Here is a 17,345-nt window from a genome sequence, read left to right as displayed (position 1 = left end):
TCCCTTCCTGAACCCACTCTCGTTTTCGAACAGTACATTATTCTTGTCCATCAACTTCATTAGTTGTCTTTTGATTATAATTTCTAAACTCTTTAGAGGTGGACTTGTCAAACTCAGTGGGCAATAATTGAACCCTGCTCCTTTACTACTATTTTTGAATATCAGAACCACCTTAACAAGCTTCCATTACCCTGGGATGATACCCTCAGGTTTGACACCCGTACTTTGGATATTCGTGCTATTAAAAAGGAATGTGAAAAAGTCATTGAATGTGCCTTATTGCTGTCTACCTTAGACCCTCAGTGGAGGGGGAGGCAACTGCTCCCTTATATTCAGTATTGGCATACATTGAAAATGATTTTTGATCGGTGCCAATGTTTTCTACCAACGTAGATTTAACTTTTGCTTTTTACTATCTCTTATTACTTTCTTCAGCATCTTTTTTCCATTAAAAGTTGGCAAGTTACCTCTTTCACTTTTATACTCTTTGAATGGCCTTTTCTTGTCAAGGTAATGGTCCCTCAGGTCTGTGAACCAGAGAGCGCACAAGGAGTAAATTTATTTATTTCGAATAAAAGATATGACATTGTGCAAAACTGAGGATAGCTTTTCTTGAAACCTTTCCATTGACTTACCACACTCACTGATTCCAACTGATCTTTGAAAATTACTGCTAAGCTTTTCTTCAAAAGTTCAAAACTGGTTCTTCGAAAACAATGATATGTGTTTTTGTTATTAGGTTTACCTACAAAAAAGTTTCCAACAAACCTAACAATGTGATGGTTACTTGAAGAAAAGTTGTCTCTAACCAAAATATGCTCAATAAGATTTTTGGAATTAGTAATAAATAAATCCAAAATGTAAGTACCTCTAGTAGCTTCTGATACAAAAAATTATCGAGCACCAACTTTATAAAGTCTCTCTCATATCTCTCTAGCAGATAGGTTCTCTCAATTAATACCTAGATAATTCAAATCCTTTAATATAACTACCCTTGTATGTTTACATGTATGGGAAATTTTGTCATGAAGCTTGAAGATGTAGTTTGGATGGCTATTCTGTGGGTTATAGAAAACTACTGCAGTAAGCTTTTTACCCTTTTTGCTTTCAAGTTCAACCCATGTAGTTTCAATATCATTATGTTAGCCTCTCTAGTCTGCAAACATGATTTGATGTAAATTAGGCCTCATAAATCCCCCTTTTTGGCCAGATCTATTTCTGAGAAAAGTGTCATATCCAGAGATGTGTAAGAAAAATTCATCCCCACATTGTTTGCCCAAGATTCTGTAATGACTAGAAGGTCAAGGCCCTTTACAGCTATCATAGTTTGTAAAACAAGTCTCTTTTTATTGCTCAAGCTTCTTTTGTTTATTAGAACACATTTTAATTTCCCTGTAATTTAGTGTCAATCAAGAAGCTATCCATTGGTTGTTAAAATATGAGTACAATGCAAAGCTACTTAGTGATGTACCTGACAGATACTAACTTGATCGAAGGTGAATTTATAAATAATGATTAGGAGTATCAGATTAGTATCTTAGAATTTAGCGGCAAATAAATTTGTGGTTCTTAATCATTTGAGTATGGGGGAAGTCTTTTCTAATTCAATTTAAAAAATCTATAAATTTGCTCACCAAATTCATGTTTTTACAGAAAATTTCTGAGAGGGACAAGAGAAAAGCAGTTCTCAAAGCAGCAAAGGAGAAAAAAGAAATGACACAGCTTCAGAAAGCTTTAGAGGTGAATAGTTTTTTTTAAATTAGTTTGTTATGGTAATCATTCTAAAAAAGAAAGAAATATAGTTTAATTTTCAAACATATGTTCTGGCTTGAACTATTTTGCAGTAACTTTTGACAGACATCACAGGTGGAGATAGACTTGAATGACTGGGGGGGATACAATGATAATGGTTAAAGCAGGGGTCTTAAACCTTTCAGACATTGTGGGCCACCAAACTATACTCTGGTATTTAGAAGTGTGAGGAGCTTTCCAGATTCACAGATGCTCTACATTTCTGCCATTGTGGTGGTTGAACAGTCATAGGCATGGTCCCAGGTTCGAACCCCACTGGCGCAACAGTGGTGATCAACTGAAGTTGGTTTTCTGTGGTTCCCAACTTTGAGGCACTAATGCAAACTCAATCCCCCATTAAAAAGTCTCGCCACAGAGAGCAACAGGCCTACAATTTGTACGCAGACTTCCCAATGCTGTGGATTTTTTGCCCTTCTCTGGCTCTTTGGATTTGTTAAAAGTTTCCGGATTTTAGCACAAAATTAAATTTGGAAGAAAATTTTTCTGATTTCTTCGAGATTGAATTTTTAGATTTTCCCTGAATTTTTTTTTTTACTATGTTGTGACATTAGACTATGGTACCATTTGGGAAAACACCTATAGAGAGCAGTCATAGTTCTATGAATCTGCCTACTCGATGTCACTTCCGTGGAGAAGCCATCAAACAATGTCTTGGTGACTACATTTAAGCAAACTGACAATTACATGACTTTATTTACTTAGGCTCTCCTCACACGAGAAAACTAAAATCGATCTCGAGTTGCCTCAACTTGAGAGTTGAGTTGACTTGAATGAGTCGAGTTGCCCGTTCTCCCTCACACAGTGCTACTAAAAAAATATTCAAAGCCCGGAAAACTGAGTAAAAACCAGCACAGTCTATAGTTCTCCTTCTTATCTCCCGGTACTATCTTGTTTACCAGGATAGGAAAAATCAAAATTTATCAAAAATAAATAAAAATTGTAACAAAGAAATAAGTAAAATAATTTCTATTACACTATCTACCAATAAGTATTTGGACACCTATGCAAATGACGATATCTGTGGTCCTGAGATACGTCACGCCCTCCGCCGGTATATATAGTGTAGGAAACAACATCGGCATTAGTCGCATGCAAGATGCTGCGCAGTTCGGGGCTCTCTGATTTCGTGAAAGGTATAATTATCGGGTATCACAAAAATGACTGATCCTTAAGGGACATATCTAGCGAGCTGAAGTACCCAAAATCGACAGTGGCCTATGTGATTAAGAAGTGGAAGGTGAGCTGTGATTGTCAGAATTTGCCCCGAGTCGGCAGACCAACAAAACTGGGAGATAGAGACCGACGGGTGCTGTCCAGAGAAATTCGGAAGAACTGCACACAACCGATGGCCCTCATCCGCGAGGAGTTTCAACAGGCATCCGGGAGTATTGTTTCAATAAATACCATCCGTAAGGAAGCACATCTGATTGGTTTTCATGGTCGTGCTGCTGCCCATAAGCCTTTGATCACAAAGTCCAACCGTGTTGCTCGGTTAATGTGGTGCAAAGCACATCGAAATTGGACCGTAGATCAGTGAAAACGGGTTCTTTGGAGCAACGAATCAAGGTTCACCCTCTACCGTTCGGATGGCAGGGTCTGGGTCTGGCGTCTGCCTGGAGAACGTCTCCTGCCAGAATGCATTGTGCCAACAGTCAAGTTCGGCGGAGGTGGAATTATGGTCTGGAGGTGTTTCTCCTGGTATGGACTGGGACCCTTGGTCCCCATTCATGGTAAGCTCAACGCCGATGCCTACTGCACTATTTTGGATAACAATGTGCTTCCTACGCTGTGGCAGTTTTACGGGGTGGACCCCTGTTACTTCCAGGACGACAATGCCAGCTGTCATACTGCGAGGTTAACCAAGGCTTGGTATGGTGCCAATGGGGTTCATCGAATGGACTGGCCTGCCCAGAGCCCAGACCTGAACCCTATCGAGAACCTCTGGGACGAGTTGGATCGCCGAATTAAGGGGTGCCCTACCCGTCCAAAATCGGTGAAGGAACTGACATGTCTGCCGAGTGGAAGAAAATACCACTAGCCGTCACACAAGGACTTGTGGAAAGTATGCCCCGGAGGGTTCACGCTGTAATTGCCTCTCATAGAGGCTCTACCAACTATTGATTTTGAATAAAGTTAGTTTTTCTTTTCTATCACAGGTGTCCAAATACTTATTGGTATATAGTGTATGTGTGAAATTGTTACAAAAATTTCACCTCACAGGTAAAATAAACTGAAGAGCCAAAAAAACTGGTACAGGCATGCGTATGCAAATTATGAGATATGGAACCAATCAGAGTACGGCGCTGCGGTCGGCAACGCCTATATAACACAACAAGTGTCTGGCATAGTTGTTAGATCGGTTACTGCTGCTACAATGGCAGGTTATCGAGATTCATGTGAGTTTGAACGTGGTGTTATAGTCGGCGCACGAGAGATGGGCATCTCCGAGGTAGCGATGAAATTTGGATTTTCATGTACGACCATTTCACGAGTGTACCGTGAATATCGGGAATCCGGTAAAAAATAAAATCTACGACATCGCTGGGGCCGGAAAAAGATCATGCAAGAATGGGACGACTGACGAGAATCATTAAACGTGACAAACGTACAACCCTTCCGCAAATTGCTGCAGATTTCAATGCTGGGCCATCAACAAGTGTCAGCGCGCGAACCATTCAACGAAACATCATCGATGTGGGCTTTCGGAGCTGAAGGCCCACTCGTGTACCCTTGATGACTGCACGACACAATGCTTTACGCCTAGCCTGGCCAGACAACACAGACATTGGACTGTTGAGGACTGGAAACACGTTGCCTGGTCTGACGAGTCTTGATTCCAATTGCTTCGAACTGATGGATGTGTAGGGGTAGGGAGACAACCTCATGAATCCATGGACCCTACATGTAAACAGGGGACTGTTCGAGCTGGTGGAGGCTCTGTGATGGTATGGGGCGTGTGCAGTTGGCGTGATATGGGACCCCTGATACGTCTAGATACGACTCTGACAGGTGACAGGTATGTAAGCATCCTGTCTGATCACCTGCACATATTCATGTCCATTGTGCATTCCGACGGACTTGGACAATTTCAGCAGGACAATGCGACACCCCACACATCCAGAATTGCTACAAAGTGGCTCCAGGAACACTCTTCTGACTTTAGACACTTCCGCTGGCCACCAAAATCCCTAGACATGAACATTATTGAACATATCTGGGATACCTTGCAACGTGGTGTTCAGAAGAGATCTCCACTCCCTCTTACTCCTACAGATTTATGGACAGCCCTGCAGGATTCATGGTGTCAATTATCTCCAGCACTACTTCAGACATTAGTCGAGATGTGTGCTCACGGGGGCCCTACAAGATATTAGGCAGGTGCACCAGGTTTTTTGGCTTCAGTGTACATAATTTCTTTATTCAAATTGATATAATTTTTAAAATGACAATGGATAAAGTTGTATAATTTTTTAGTATAATTTCATTTGTTTTGAGTGATTTCAATGGAAAAAAAATTCACAATAAAATTTCTATTTTTCCTCAATAAATATGCCTCTCAGTACGTATATGTTGGATTTATATTTTTATTGTTCATTAGTTAAAGTATTTTCACTTAGGATTTTGAATAGTTTCATAAGATGAATCAGCGAAAGCTATGGTTCCGAGAGGCAAAAAATAAACTAGGCAAAAAAAACTACAGACAAACAACATGAGTTGTTTATGTTTAAGGGAATAATTTTCCCCGAATACTCCTACACACAGATGTACATGATCTAAATTACAGATATTCCAAGCAAGGGGGAACATCAGGGACCATCCCTATAGAACACGTGCTTGTCTGGATACGTGTTGTGTAGACTGTATTTTGAAAATTTCTGGAGGTGCTGACCCAGGGCCCCGAACCATGTATTATTTTTTTTCTGAGGTTCTACTTGGCAAATTCACTTGGTTACTCCTGAAATTTTTTAACAGATCTAATTTTCGTCATGCCCCATCTTCTTTTGAAATCCGGGGCGGGGGGGGGGGGGGCATGCCCATGTGTCTACTACAGATCCGTCATTTGAGGGCCCTCCCTCTCCCCGGCTTTCAAAAATACACTAGAAATGGAATATATATGTACATACAGTGAGTATATGTTCTTTGCTTCCCCCCCCCCCCCGGAAAAGTTGAAATGACAGGCCTGGTTTACCATTTCATTCAGTGGTTTTGGAACCTAGGGTGCTCAAGCAGACACAGTAATTTGTGGCATGGATCCCAGCACCCCTCAGAATTGATTCAGAAATTAAAATTTCCGATATAAAACTGAAGACGAGCACCCACAGTTTCAAAACAATTCAGATGCAGCTGATTTCATTATAATTTTTAAATAATATCGATTTAAATTAAGAAATCACGTATTTATCTGAGCTGAAATTCTGTCGAAATTTCATTAAATGCTTTTTCGGTGATCTCTTTCTCTGAGTATCCTTTCGACTGATAAGCAATCCAGAATATATATAAATAATTTTTAGTTTACGCCGGGCCCAAACTCGAATGATAAAAATATGAAGGAATGCTAGAGGCAATTTCTTCAATAAAAGTTGGCAGCGACTAGCATGCCAGTTGCCAAGTGACTGAGTCACATTCGCTATTTCATCTCCAATGCGCCAATTTCCTCGTGTGAGGGCTTCTATAGCAATACACATGTTCATCTTCTGGAAACTGTTTCCTCCTATCAGTTGCCAGACTTTAGTTTCTCCATGTGAGGAGGGCCTCAGCATTTATTGGCAACCATTTATCAGAAGATGGTCTTGGTTGCCACGTGGTCTATAAATAACCACGTGGCAATTACAATAACAAAGAGATTGATTGTACACCACAGAATATGTGATACCACCAGAGCTTTTTTCGTCAGCAGCCTTATGTTTTGAAGTTCTTTTAATTGTTTTTCTAATCAATTGCCTTCAAAAAGAAAGTATGCAACTGCTTTTGAGAATTCATATATCCAAACTTATCAATCACTGATAGCATCCACGATGATTATATTCTGTTCAAGGACCACATAGGACCTGCCTAGGAGGGGGATTAGAAAAATTATCGCAAAATTTTTTTTTTGATACGGGCCATGGAAGGAGGTTTCGCCCCTTCCCCCAGGAGAATCTCAGGATTTCTGGATTCCATAACTTGCTGCATCTGGGTGCAAATATTCGCTCATAACACTTCACTTCTGAAGTATAGATGGCAGCACTAAAAATTCAAACAAAACTAGATTACATGCTCAGACTTAGATACACACACTCACACTTCTGGCACAACTCACTAGGTAGTAAATAAAGGAAAGAAAAGCTGTGCATTTTTCATAAGTGATAGATGTTTTTTAATTCCAATTTCAATTTGTTTATATGTTAGGTAAATGATAACTTCTTGTTATCACTTACCTAACATTGCATTGACATTGCATCAATGACATTGCAATTACCATACAATGTAAAATAAAAATTCACTGTGTAGTAATTTTTGAGAGTGAAAACAAAAAATTATGAGAGAAAAAATAAGAAGGTTTTGGAGGAAATGCAATTACAAGAAAAAAATCTTAAATCAACTTACCATTATGCATGAATTGGACTGGCAGAGCAGAGTTGACAGCAAGGGTATTTTAATTAAGAATTCGACCGGGGGAAATTGAAAAGACAGTAACACGCACACAACAAGAAGTGATTGTGAATCTGAGGATGAAATAAAAAGTAATTTCCGATATTGACAACTTGTGTTGTTTGAGATTTTTGAAAATTGAAAATGAGGGGGACTGTAGGAGATCATTTGGAAGACTATTAAAAATTTAGGAATGCAAAAGATGAACTGTTTTGTGAGAATCGTTTTATGAACTACAGGTATCCAGTTAATAATATTGTGTCTATTAGATGTTCTTGACGAGTTCAGAGGTAAAAGATTATGGATCTGTAAAGTATAGATGTCTTAAGAGAAGGTTGTTTAATTGAAGAAAAAGTTCATTTTTTGGAGTGATGTAATTGCTTGCCACAATTCTAATAACTTTTTTTTGTAAAGAAATAATTGGAGCAATATTGGTGACATAATCGCTTCCCCAGAGTAGCAAAGTGTGAATGAAACATTGAATAATAATAGGTGAAGGTTTTAATTATAGATTTATTATAGGTTAATAATAGGTTTTAATTATAGTTTTATTATAGGTTAATAATAGGTTTTAATTATAGCTTTATTATAGGTTAATAATAGGTTTTAATTATAGCTTTATTATAGGTTAATAATAGGTTTTAATAATAAAGGTTTTTCCTTTTTGATTTGAATTACACAATAATGGGCTTGATCTTATCCTTTCTTGTCGTTGGAACACGGTAGATTGTATTAATATCAGGCTTCATACCGAGAAGATCCAGTTCCTGTAAAATTGTGGATTTGATGTTATGTATGTTCTTGTTCTTTGTTTCAGGGAGGCCAAGAATCTCAATGTTAGTAAATCGTGAATATTGTTGCAGATCATAGATATCAACCTGGAGATGGCAGATATGTGATCTTGTGGCATTCAGTGTCTCTAAAAATTATTGTTTATCTTGATATTTGATTATTTCGGATTGTTGTTGCTCCACCATTTTTCTCAATGGAGATCAGTTCTTGTGATTGAGCTGATATTGCCTGCCACATTAGGCTCGTGAGTGACTCTACATGATTCTCGAAGATTGTGGATATACACGAAACAATTTTTGGCAATTCGGGTGATAGAGAGCCGACAATTTCGTTCAATGAGTCCGAGATATTGATATCGCAGTGTTGTAGATCTAGGCTGTTATCAGCAGCTACATTGGGAGTACTTGCACTTACTGACACTTTTCCAGTAGTTTGCTCATTGGTCTCAGGTTCTGATGTTGATGGAGTTGTCAATAAGTTCACATTCATTTGAAGTGAAACACATTTAAAGCACATCCAGTTGTCTCTACGTGTTTGAGCAAACCTTTTTCACTGTATCTGGCACAGAAAAAATAAAAGCATTCTTCACAATTACAACATGCTAACTTATCCTCATTTTTAATCAGTTCTTTACAATGAAAGCATTTTGGTCAGTCATTTGCAGAGTTCATATTGAATTATTAAGCACCCTGTTGACTTATTAGTTACTTAAATATAAAAATTATATGAAAATGAAATTATTGAAGTGAGGAAAAAAAACAAAAACAATAGGATATTACGCAGAGAGCAATTGCGTGTCAACCTGTCCCTCTCATTGCCAGATTGTTTACAGATTGTTTATTTAATTTTTGGAATAAAATACATATATTTAGGGGAAGATCTGAAGTTTTTAATAGGTTGTAGTTTCACTACATTAACTCAAAAATGGGCAAAGATTTTCCAAGATAGATCTTTCTGATGCCTTCTTTCTTTAACTTGAGTTAAAGGAGGATTCAAAGAGACTGTGTCAGTTGTTAATACACCCTATTTATTGTTCGAGTGCCAAAAACTTCCTTTTGGAGTGGCTAGTGCACCAATGTTTCATATTCCAGTGTTTTCTTGAACAGCTCATAGCTGGTATTCCTGGTTGTGCTAATTACCTGGATGACATTATTGTCACAGCTCCTATTGATGAGGAACACTGCCAAGCTCTTTGTGAACTCTTTCATCATTTAAAAGCAATAGTCTTTGCTGTAGTCTTTGGTTTTTGGTCTAGCAATGGTCTTGTCTAGCAAGCCAAAATGCAAATTATTATGGGGTACATAATCAATGCAGATGGGTTCGACCATCAGATTCTAACATTGTAAGACTTACCTAAAAATATCCAGGAACTGCATTCATTCATTGGAAAAATCAACTATACAATAACAAGTTTATTCCTGGTTTTTCTCACATGGCAGGTCCTTTGAACAAACTGAAGTGGAAGCAAAAACAAGATGAAGCGTTCCAGAAATTGAAAGAACATATTGTTGAAGCTACCAGACTAGTACATTATAACTCAGAATTGTCACTGATTCTGGCAACTGATGTGTCATCTTATGGCATAGGTGCTGTGATTTCTCACAAATATACCGATGGTTCAGAAAAACCAATTGCCTTTGCTTCCAAGACATTGACTGATACACGAAAAAGCCTACAGTCAAGTAGAAAGAAACTGTATCCATTATTTATGGTGTGAAGAAATTTCATCAGTATTTGTATGGCACAAAATTTGAACTCCTCACGGATCACCAAACTCTGGTATCCATATTCCATCCTAGCAAGCAACTTCCCATTATGACTGCTCAGAAACTACAGCATTCGGCAATTCTTCTCATGGAATATATGTATGATATCAAAATACAAAATCAGAGAATGCATGCCACAGTATCATGTGCGAATGAATGAATACATTCCTCATTATCCAGTTAACTACAAAGCAATACAAGAAGCAATTGCTGGGGACAAGACTCTAAAACAAGTTCCCCATTACCTGAGAACAGTGAGGATGTAAAGCCATACTTTCAAAGAAAAAATTCACTCTCTGTCAACCAAGGATCTTGTTACTCCAAACTGAATGTCTTCATGTAATCATTCCAAAGACTTTGCAAAGTTCAGTTCTCGAGGCTCTTCACATTGGTCATTGGGGAATGGCTCGAATGAAGCAGATAGCTCAGAGATGTTGCTGGTTCCCACAAATTGAGCAGCAGATTGAAAACACTGCAAACCAATGCCAGTGCCATGTCAAAGTGAGAAAGCTTGTCCGAAAGCCATGTGTTCCAAGATTGGGCAGAAGCAGATGATCCTCGGAACAGAATTCATATAGACTTTGTAGGTCCCTTCCAAAATTCCATGTGGTTTATCATTGTTGATGCATATTCCAAATTTCCTTATGTGATCAAGATAAAATCTACTACTTCAGAAGCGACTATTGAAGCTCTAAAGAAGGTATTCATCATTGAAGGATTGCAGATCACACTTGTGTCAGATAATGGCACACAATTTACTAGTAAAGTTTTTGAAGACTTTTGTAAATTGAATGGTGTTGAGCATCTTTCTACTGCTCCATTTCGTCCTCTCTAATGGTGAAGCTGAACGTTTCGTTAGGTCATTCAAAGAAGCTTTGAAAAAAACTGTGTGGGGTGGAAACTACAAGAGTCAGAAGCACTCCAAAAGTTTATCATAACATACAGGATAACACCCAAACCTGGTTGCGACAAGCCTCCTGCTGAATTATTGCATGGCAAGCAGCCTAGAAATCTGCTCTCCCCTCTCATTCCTTCCAAAGGATAAGAACATTGCATTTCCACAAGACTGTACCACCTGCAAGTTCAGTACAGCAGAGTGCTCTGTAAGAACTATTCAAATGGTCCTAAGTGGGTTAATGCCAAAGTTCTCAAACATCTTGGCAAAATTATGTATTTAGTTCAGACAAATCGGGGGAAAGGGAAACAACATCAGAACCAAATGAGAAAAGATCATGCTTCAGAGAAACATCCTGCAATACCATCTTCTGAGTACTGAGTAGACTTTCAATTCTTGCTGCCTCCTTCTGCTAAGGATTCACTGTGTCCAGAGACTGCACCTGAACCTGCTGTCAGTTTAATACAAATACAACGCCACAACAGGCAAAATGCCCAACGAGGTGGATGAGAAAAAGATGCCCATAAAAATATGGATGTCATATATTTCAAAAATACAGCAACCCAATTAAAAATACAATTAACAAAAATTATAAACAATATATACACATGATAAAATATTATACAATGCCCATAAAGAATACTTATATTTGTCTTATTCTAAGTATGGATAGCTTCTTGATTTACCCCAACATGTTTATCGTATTTCTTTTTGAACGTGTCAATTGTGTTCCCGGTTTCGAGTCAACACACTTCTGTTCTTTGTAAGCTGACTTGTAAAAGAACACCCGTCAAGAGATTTATTCCATTGTGAGGAAAGAAATGTAGTGAAACTACAACTACTACAAACTGATAGAACTGTGGTCAACGCCATCCGAGTGTGCTGTTTACCTTTTTTTGTACTTCCCTGGCCACCATGTTTTGCTGCTCCCACTCTGACTACATTTAATTCATTTTTATAATTGTTTTTGTTACAATAAATTGTTATTATCTACAACAGTGGTTCTCAACCTTTTTAATATCGCAGCCTGGCAAATTATTTTTTAACTCGAGGGCCCGGTCTTGAGTATAGTCATACAAAATTTAAAATATTTCAGAAACAATAAATATGTAATTATACGAACTTTTACTATAGTAATCGTAAATAACTATTAATAAGTAATTCTGCATTATTTATATCATTAACTTGAATAATTAATGAAAAAAATCAAATTTCTAATTACACATACATCAATTAATAGGTGTCCATTTATTTACGTGTTTAGTGAGGGATGTTAACAAGTTCGAAGTTTTTATTGAGTAAGAAAGATTAAATAATTGCGTTAAACATATTATTCCATAGCTTTAAAAATACATTCTCTTTCTCTCTCACTAATCATCGAAAATTCATATTATATAATGGGAAATTCTGGTCATTGTACCATAATTAAATTGAGCATTTGTTCTTAGTTACGACATAAAATCAATAAGAAAAATCTGTGTACATAGTAACTCTTCCAAAAAAGTCAGCTGTAGCAAAAAGATGTCAGGGTAAACACTAGCTACCATGTCACCTGCCTTAGATATTTCAGAAACGGGAAAATTAATATTTTAATTGAAATATCTAAATTAAGTTTTACGAATCTCTGAATTTAACGTTATACTAACGTTACTTGATAGTAGAAAAAGCTGTTTCACAAAGATACGTGGTAGAAAAACAAAGAATAAGTCTCATCACCATCTCATGCAAATTTGGAAATTCGTTTTTTACTTTTATCCAGAATTTTGCAAGGCTAATAGAATTATAAGTACTTTCCAATTCTTTGTCGGATGACAATTCAATTAGTTCAAAGGTTTCTTGATAAGAAAGGGCTGCTGTTTTGTATTCAAGAAAAGGATTTACAATCCGTATGTATTTTTCCCTTGGGTCCTCGTGTTCCGGATAATATTTTTCAAACAACAATAGCAACATCTTTAAATGCGATTCAATAACATCTAGAATAAGGGTGCTTGAATGCAATTATCTTCTTCCATAACGTAATCCGAGTATGACTGAAACATTTCGTAATTATTTTCACCAATCATTTTCAGCCAGAGTTTGAGTTTTTTTTTAAATGATTCAAACTTATTCCAAAAATGAAACATCGTTGTTTCTGATCCTTGAAGTTTCAAATTTAACTCATTTATGGAAGAAAATATGTCGCTGAGGTATGCCAACCTGGCTACCTACTTCTTATCTTGAAAGAAGTGGTATTTATTATCACTTTTTTACCAATAAGGAACAATTCAACTTCCTTTCAAAGTTCATATATCCTCTTCAGAACTTTACCTCGGCGCAGCCAACGAACTTCTGAATGAAAAAGTAGATTTTTGCGATCGTTGCCCATCTCATCACACAATACTCTCAACAATCTAGTATTCAAAACACTGTTTTTTATGAAATGAACTATTTTAATAGATTGCAACAGGACTTTGTTAAGTTCAGGAATAATTTTTTTAGAAGCCAGGTTTTGCCTGCGAATGAAACAATGCGTTGATATTAAGTTATTTTCACTCACCATATCCTTGATTCTAGCGACTAAACCCGAATGTCTACCTGTTAGATTCGCAGCACCGTCAGTGCAAACTCCAACGCAATTTTGCCAATCCAGTCCTTTATCTTTCATAAAATTATCAAAAACTGAAAATTTCATTGCCGGTTGTGTTTGTAGCTAATTCCGAAACACTCAAGATGTCTTCCTTCGCGTCATTATCAACGTGATCAATAAACCGAACGTACGTGAGCAAAATGCCATGGTTTTGCACATCACTGGATTCATCCAGCTGCATTGCAAACAATTTTGACACCTTAATTTTTTATACGAATTGCATTTTGGTGTCTAGTGCCATGTCGGATATGCGCTTTTCTATGGTATCATTTGACAATGGAATGTCTTTCATTCTATTTGCCGCAGACTGGCCTAACACTTCTCTGCAAGCAGTAATTAAAGATGAGAAAGCTTGATGAGTTCTTCGCCAATAAAATGTGGTTTTTTGCATTTGGCTATTTGTAACGATATCAAATATGATGCCATTAGTAGTGAATCGTCAGTCGTTGAAGTTCGATAAATAATTTTCTTTTCTGCTTGAAGAGCCCCTTTTTTGCGCATGAAGAAGTCAATAGGTTTGTTTGTAAAATCAGGATGTTTCATGCTGAGATGTTGGATGAGACGAGATGGCTTCGTTTGCCAAAACAGTAGCACAAATAACACATTGAGGTCTTGGCAATTAGTTGGTGTCGGGGCAAAGAATGAAATCAAATTTCAAATAATCTGCACTGTATTTACAGATGAACGCTGATTTTTTTTTTTGAGTGATACTAGTTATTTTTTCCTCGTTATGCCCGTCCTGATGATCGTCCTGCTGGCTTGACTCAGGAAAATCTGTTTTTTTTAGTTTCACTTTCAATACGGGATTCTTTGACTCCAAAACTGAACAAAGTCCCTTGTCTTTTACTCATGATGAAATTCAAATTTGCCCACTTATTCACAAACATAAATAATACTCCAAAATTATAAAATAAAAAAAGCCAGGAAAAAAATCGAAATAACAGCTTGCACGTAGCACCAATTTTTTTCCCCCGAAGAAAACAGTACTACACAATTCTGAGAACCAGACACGGACTGCTTCTATGTCTGATTAAGCTTTATGTCCGGAATACAGTATTTTCTGTGTACCTCGCTGATTGGTGGCTGACATTTGTCATACAGATGATAAAGGAGAAGATTTCCCCATTCAAAGTGGTAATTAGATTTGTAAGGGCATTTTTCATGAATGGTCAACAACAGCAGCATCTTTATAGGCCCTATCTTATGAGTTAAGAATGTTGATTGTCCAAAAGTTTCTCATCATTCTTCAACACCTCCACATTGAGAAGGATGCCGCTTGGTCACTGACGAGCACATGGTGACTAGCACATGTATTTTCAGTCTCCAAGGCATAGGTGTTTATCGGTGTTTAGAAACGTAAAGTAGTATTTTACTTAAGAATATTCCCATTATAGTAACGACGGACTATATGTATAACAAAAAAAACACACACACACCTATATAGCTATGGGAGTTTTTTTGGCAAACATGAGAGAGCACTTTAATTTTCCTAAAATGTGCCTAATTGTCCGGCAATCATGACGGCTATTTGAAAGTCGCACTACAAAAAAGAAGGAAAAAGTTCTTTGAGGGAAGAGGAGTTGAACAAAGGGCCCCCTCATAACTATTCCTTCTTGTCGCAGTGGAAATCGTTCACTTGTTTACATTCGGATGTAAGGAATTTTGTGGACAGAGATTGAATTATGTATTGTTTATGACAAAAAAATTTCTGAAGTAATTTCGTTATTGTGTTCAGGAAAACTATATAGCAAATAAACAATTAAAATGATCCAGAAGTGAATCTCTCGCGGCCCGGCACGATCGATGCCACGGCCAGCGGTTGAGAAACACTGATCTACAATATTAATATGTGTTTATATATTAATATTGTATATTTTAGTATATGGCTGACTTTTTAAAAGTACAACATAGGTAAATAATTTTTTTTTCAAAATAAGAACAGACTGTAGAAAGTATAAATGTAGAAAAAGAAGGATATGTGGTGTCCCACGCAGACGACCCCCAAGATTCGGGTCAACGACCTCGAGAGTGTCACGTGATCCCGGATACTGGAGACGACTGTCTGGAAAACAGCAGCAGCAGCAGAGAGTCACTACACACGAAAGCGTGAGGTTCGAAATTTCTATGTCTGTCTTCCTTTTTTATTAACCAAGATAATTATTCTGTCAAGATAATTATTAGCAAAAAGCTACTAGCTGATGCTGCATTGTTGGCACATCAATCCCCATCTGCCCAATTAGTTTTACACATAGATGCTTCCGACTATGCTATAGATGGTGCACTGCACCAGGTGACGGACAATGGTCTTCAACCGCTAGGTTTTTTTTCACATAAACTTACACCCACTGAAACACGGTATAGCGCATACGATCGAGAACTTCTTGCCGCATATTCTTCCATAAAACTTTTCAGATACATGCTTGAAGCTCGTGAGTGTATACTTTTCAGTGACCATAAACCACTGTGCTATGCGTTTCGATGAAAAAGTGAAAAATGTTCACATAGACAGCTAAGGCATTTAGATTATATATCGCAATTCACAACAAACATTAGCCATATTCCTGGATCGCAAAATATTTCCGCCGATATCTTATCATGCGTAACTGCAATTTCAGTTCCTGGGCCTCTCGATTTTACTGCCATCGCTGAGCAACAAGAGGGGGATAAAGAACTAGAGGAACTTCTAAAGAGCAAATCAGCTTTGCAACTGAAGAAAGTATTTCTTCCAGACACAGCTAAAGCGCTCTACTGCGATTTATCAACAGGTGCAGTTCAACCTTATATTCCAGAAAAATTTTGATATGATGTCTTTTGGAATATGCATAAACTGTCACACCCAGGAATTAGACGTACTATTGATTTGGTCAGAAAGCGATTCATTTGGCCATGTCTAGCTAAAGACTGTGCTAAATGGACAAAAGTGTGTATACCATGTCAAAGATCCAAAGTGCACAAGCACACGAGATCCACGCTACAATAGTTTGTGGAACATTCCCAACGATTTCAACATATTCATTTGGATATCGTTGGCCCACTGCCCATTTCTGATAGATATTCTTATTGCTTAACAATGATAGACCGATTTTTACGATGGCCAGAAGCGGTACCTCTCCACGACATCACAGCTACCACGGTAGCTGCAGCTTTTCTTTCCACCTGGATTTCTCGATACGGCACACCTTTGACAGTAACAACTGATCAAGGTCGCCAATTCGATTCGCAGCTATTCCGGGAGCTTTCCAAATTCATCGGAGCAAAACGGGTTAGGACAACTGGATATCATCCACAGGCGAACGGTATGTTGAAAGAGTGGCATCACCCTCTCAAAGCCGCGTTGAAGTGCAACCAAACCCATAAATGGACTGAAGCATTACCAACAGTTCTACTAGGTCTTCGGTGCTCTCTGAAACAAGATTTGGGGTGCACACCTGCAGAACTACTATACGGAGAAAATTACCTGGTGAGTTTTTCCAAGCACGAGCTAATTCCAACTCAACTGATGCTTCAGAGTTTCTACAAATGCTTAGAACTCACGTCCAAACTTTCCAGCCACGACCAATCAAACGGCATGGAGGACATCCTACATTTGTTCACCATGATTTAAAAGCTACTACTCACATTTTCGTAAGAACTGATAGGGTGAAATGTCCTCTAGAACAGCCATTTGAAGGACCATACAGAGTGATCAGCCGGACCGACAAAGTGTTCAACGTGGACATAAGAGGAAAACCAGTGTCAGTGTCAGTCGATCGGCTTAAACCGGCATTTCTCTGGAATCCGACGGTGGAGCCGGTGCCCGTATCTCCAGACGTACCAACTGCAG

The 17,345-nt window shown here is 38.0% G+C and overlaps 1 protein-coding gene across 6 annotated transcripts in view; it reads left to right on the top strand.

Moving 5' to 3' along the window:
• Positions 1-17,345, top strand: part of LOC149067409 (hsp70/Hsp90 co-chaperone CNS1 homolog) — a 161,402-nt gene that overhangs the window by 80,375 nt on the left and 63,682 nt on the right. For all 6 annotated transcript variants that reach the window (XR_016195355.1, XM_089252767.1, XM_089252766.1 and 3 more), the window contains exon 8: positions 1,654-1,740. Coding sequence is in view for 5 of the 6 variants with exons in the window: in XM_089252767.1 (XP_089108893.1) it covers positions 1,654-1,740 (87 nt within the window). In the remaining variant the exon portion in view is untranslated. The remainder of the gene's footprint in view (positions 1-1,653; positions 1,741-17,345) is intronic.

This window comes from Pholcus phalangioides, unplaced genomic scaffold, assembly GCF_987345545.1.
Source record: "Pholcus phalangioides strain wild (caught in Gottingen) unplaced genomic scaffold, Ppha-v1.0 ptg000030l_1, whole genome shotgun sequence".
NCBI classification, from domain to species: Eukaryota; Metazoa; Arthropoda; class Arachnida; order Araneae; family Pholcidae; genus Pholcus; species Pholcus phalangioides.
Note: the sequence above shows the minus strand (reverse complement) of the source record. Positions and strands in the feature narration are given on the sequence as shown.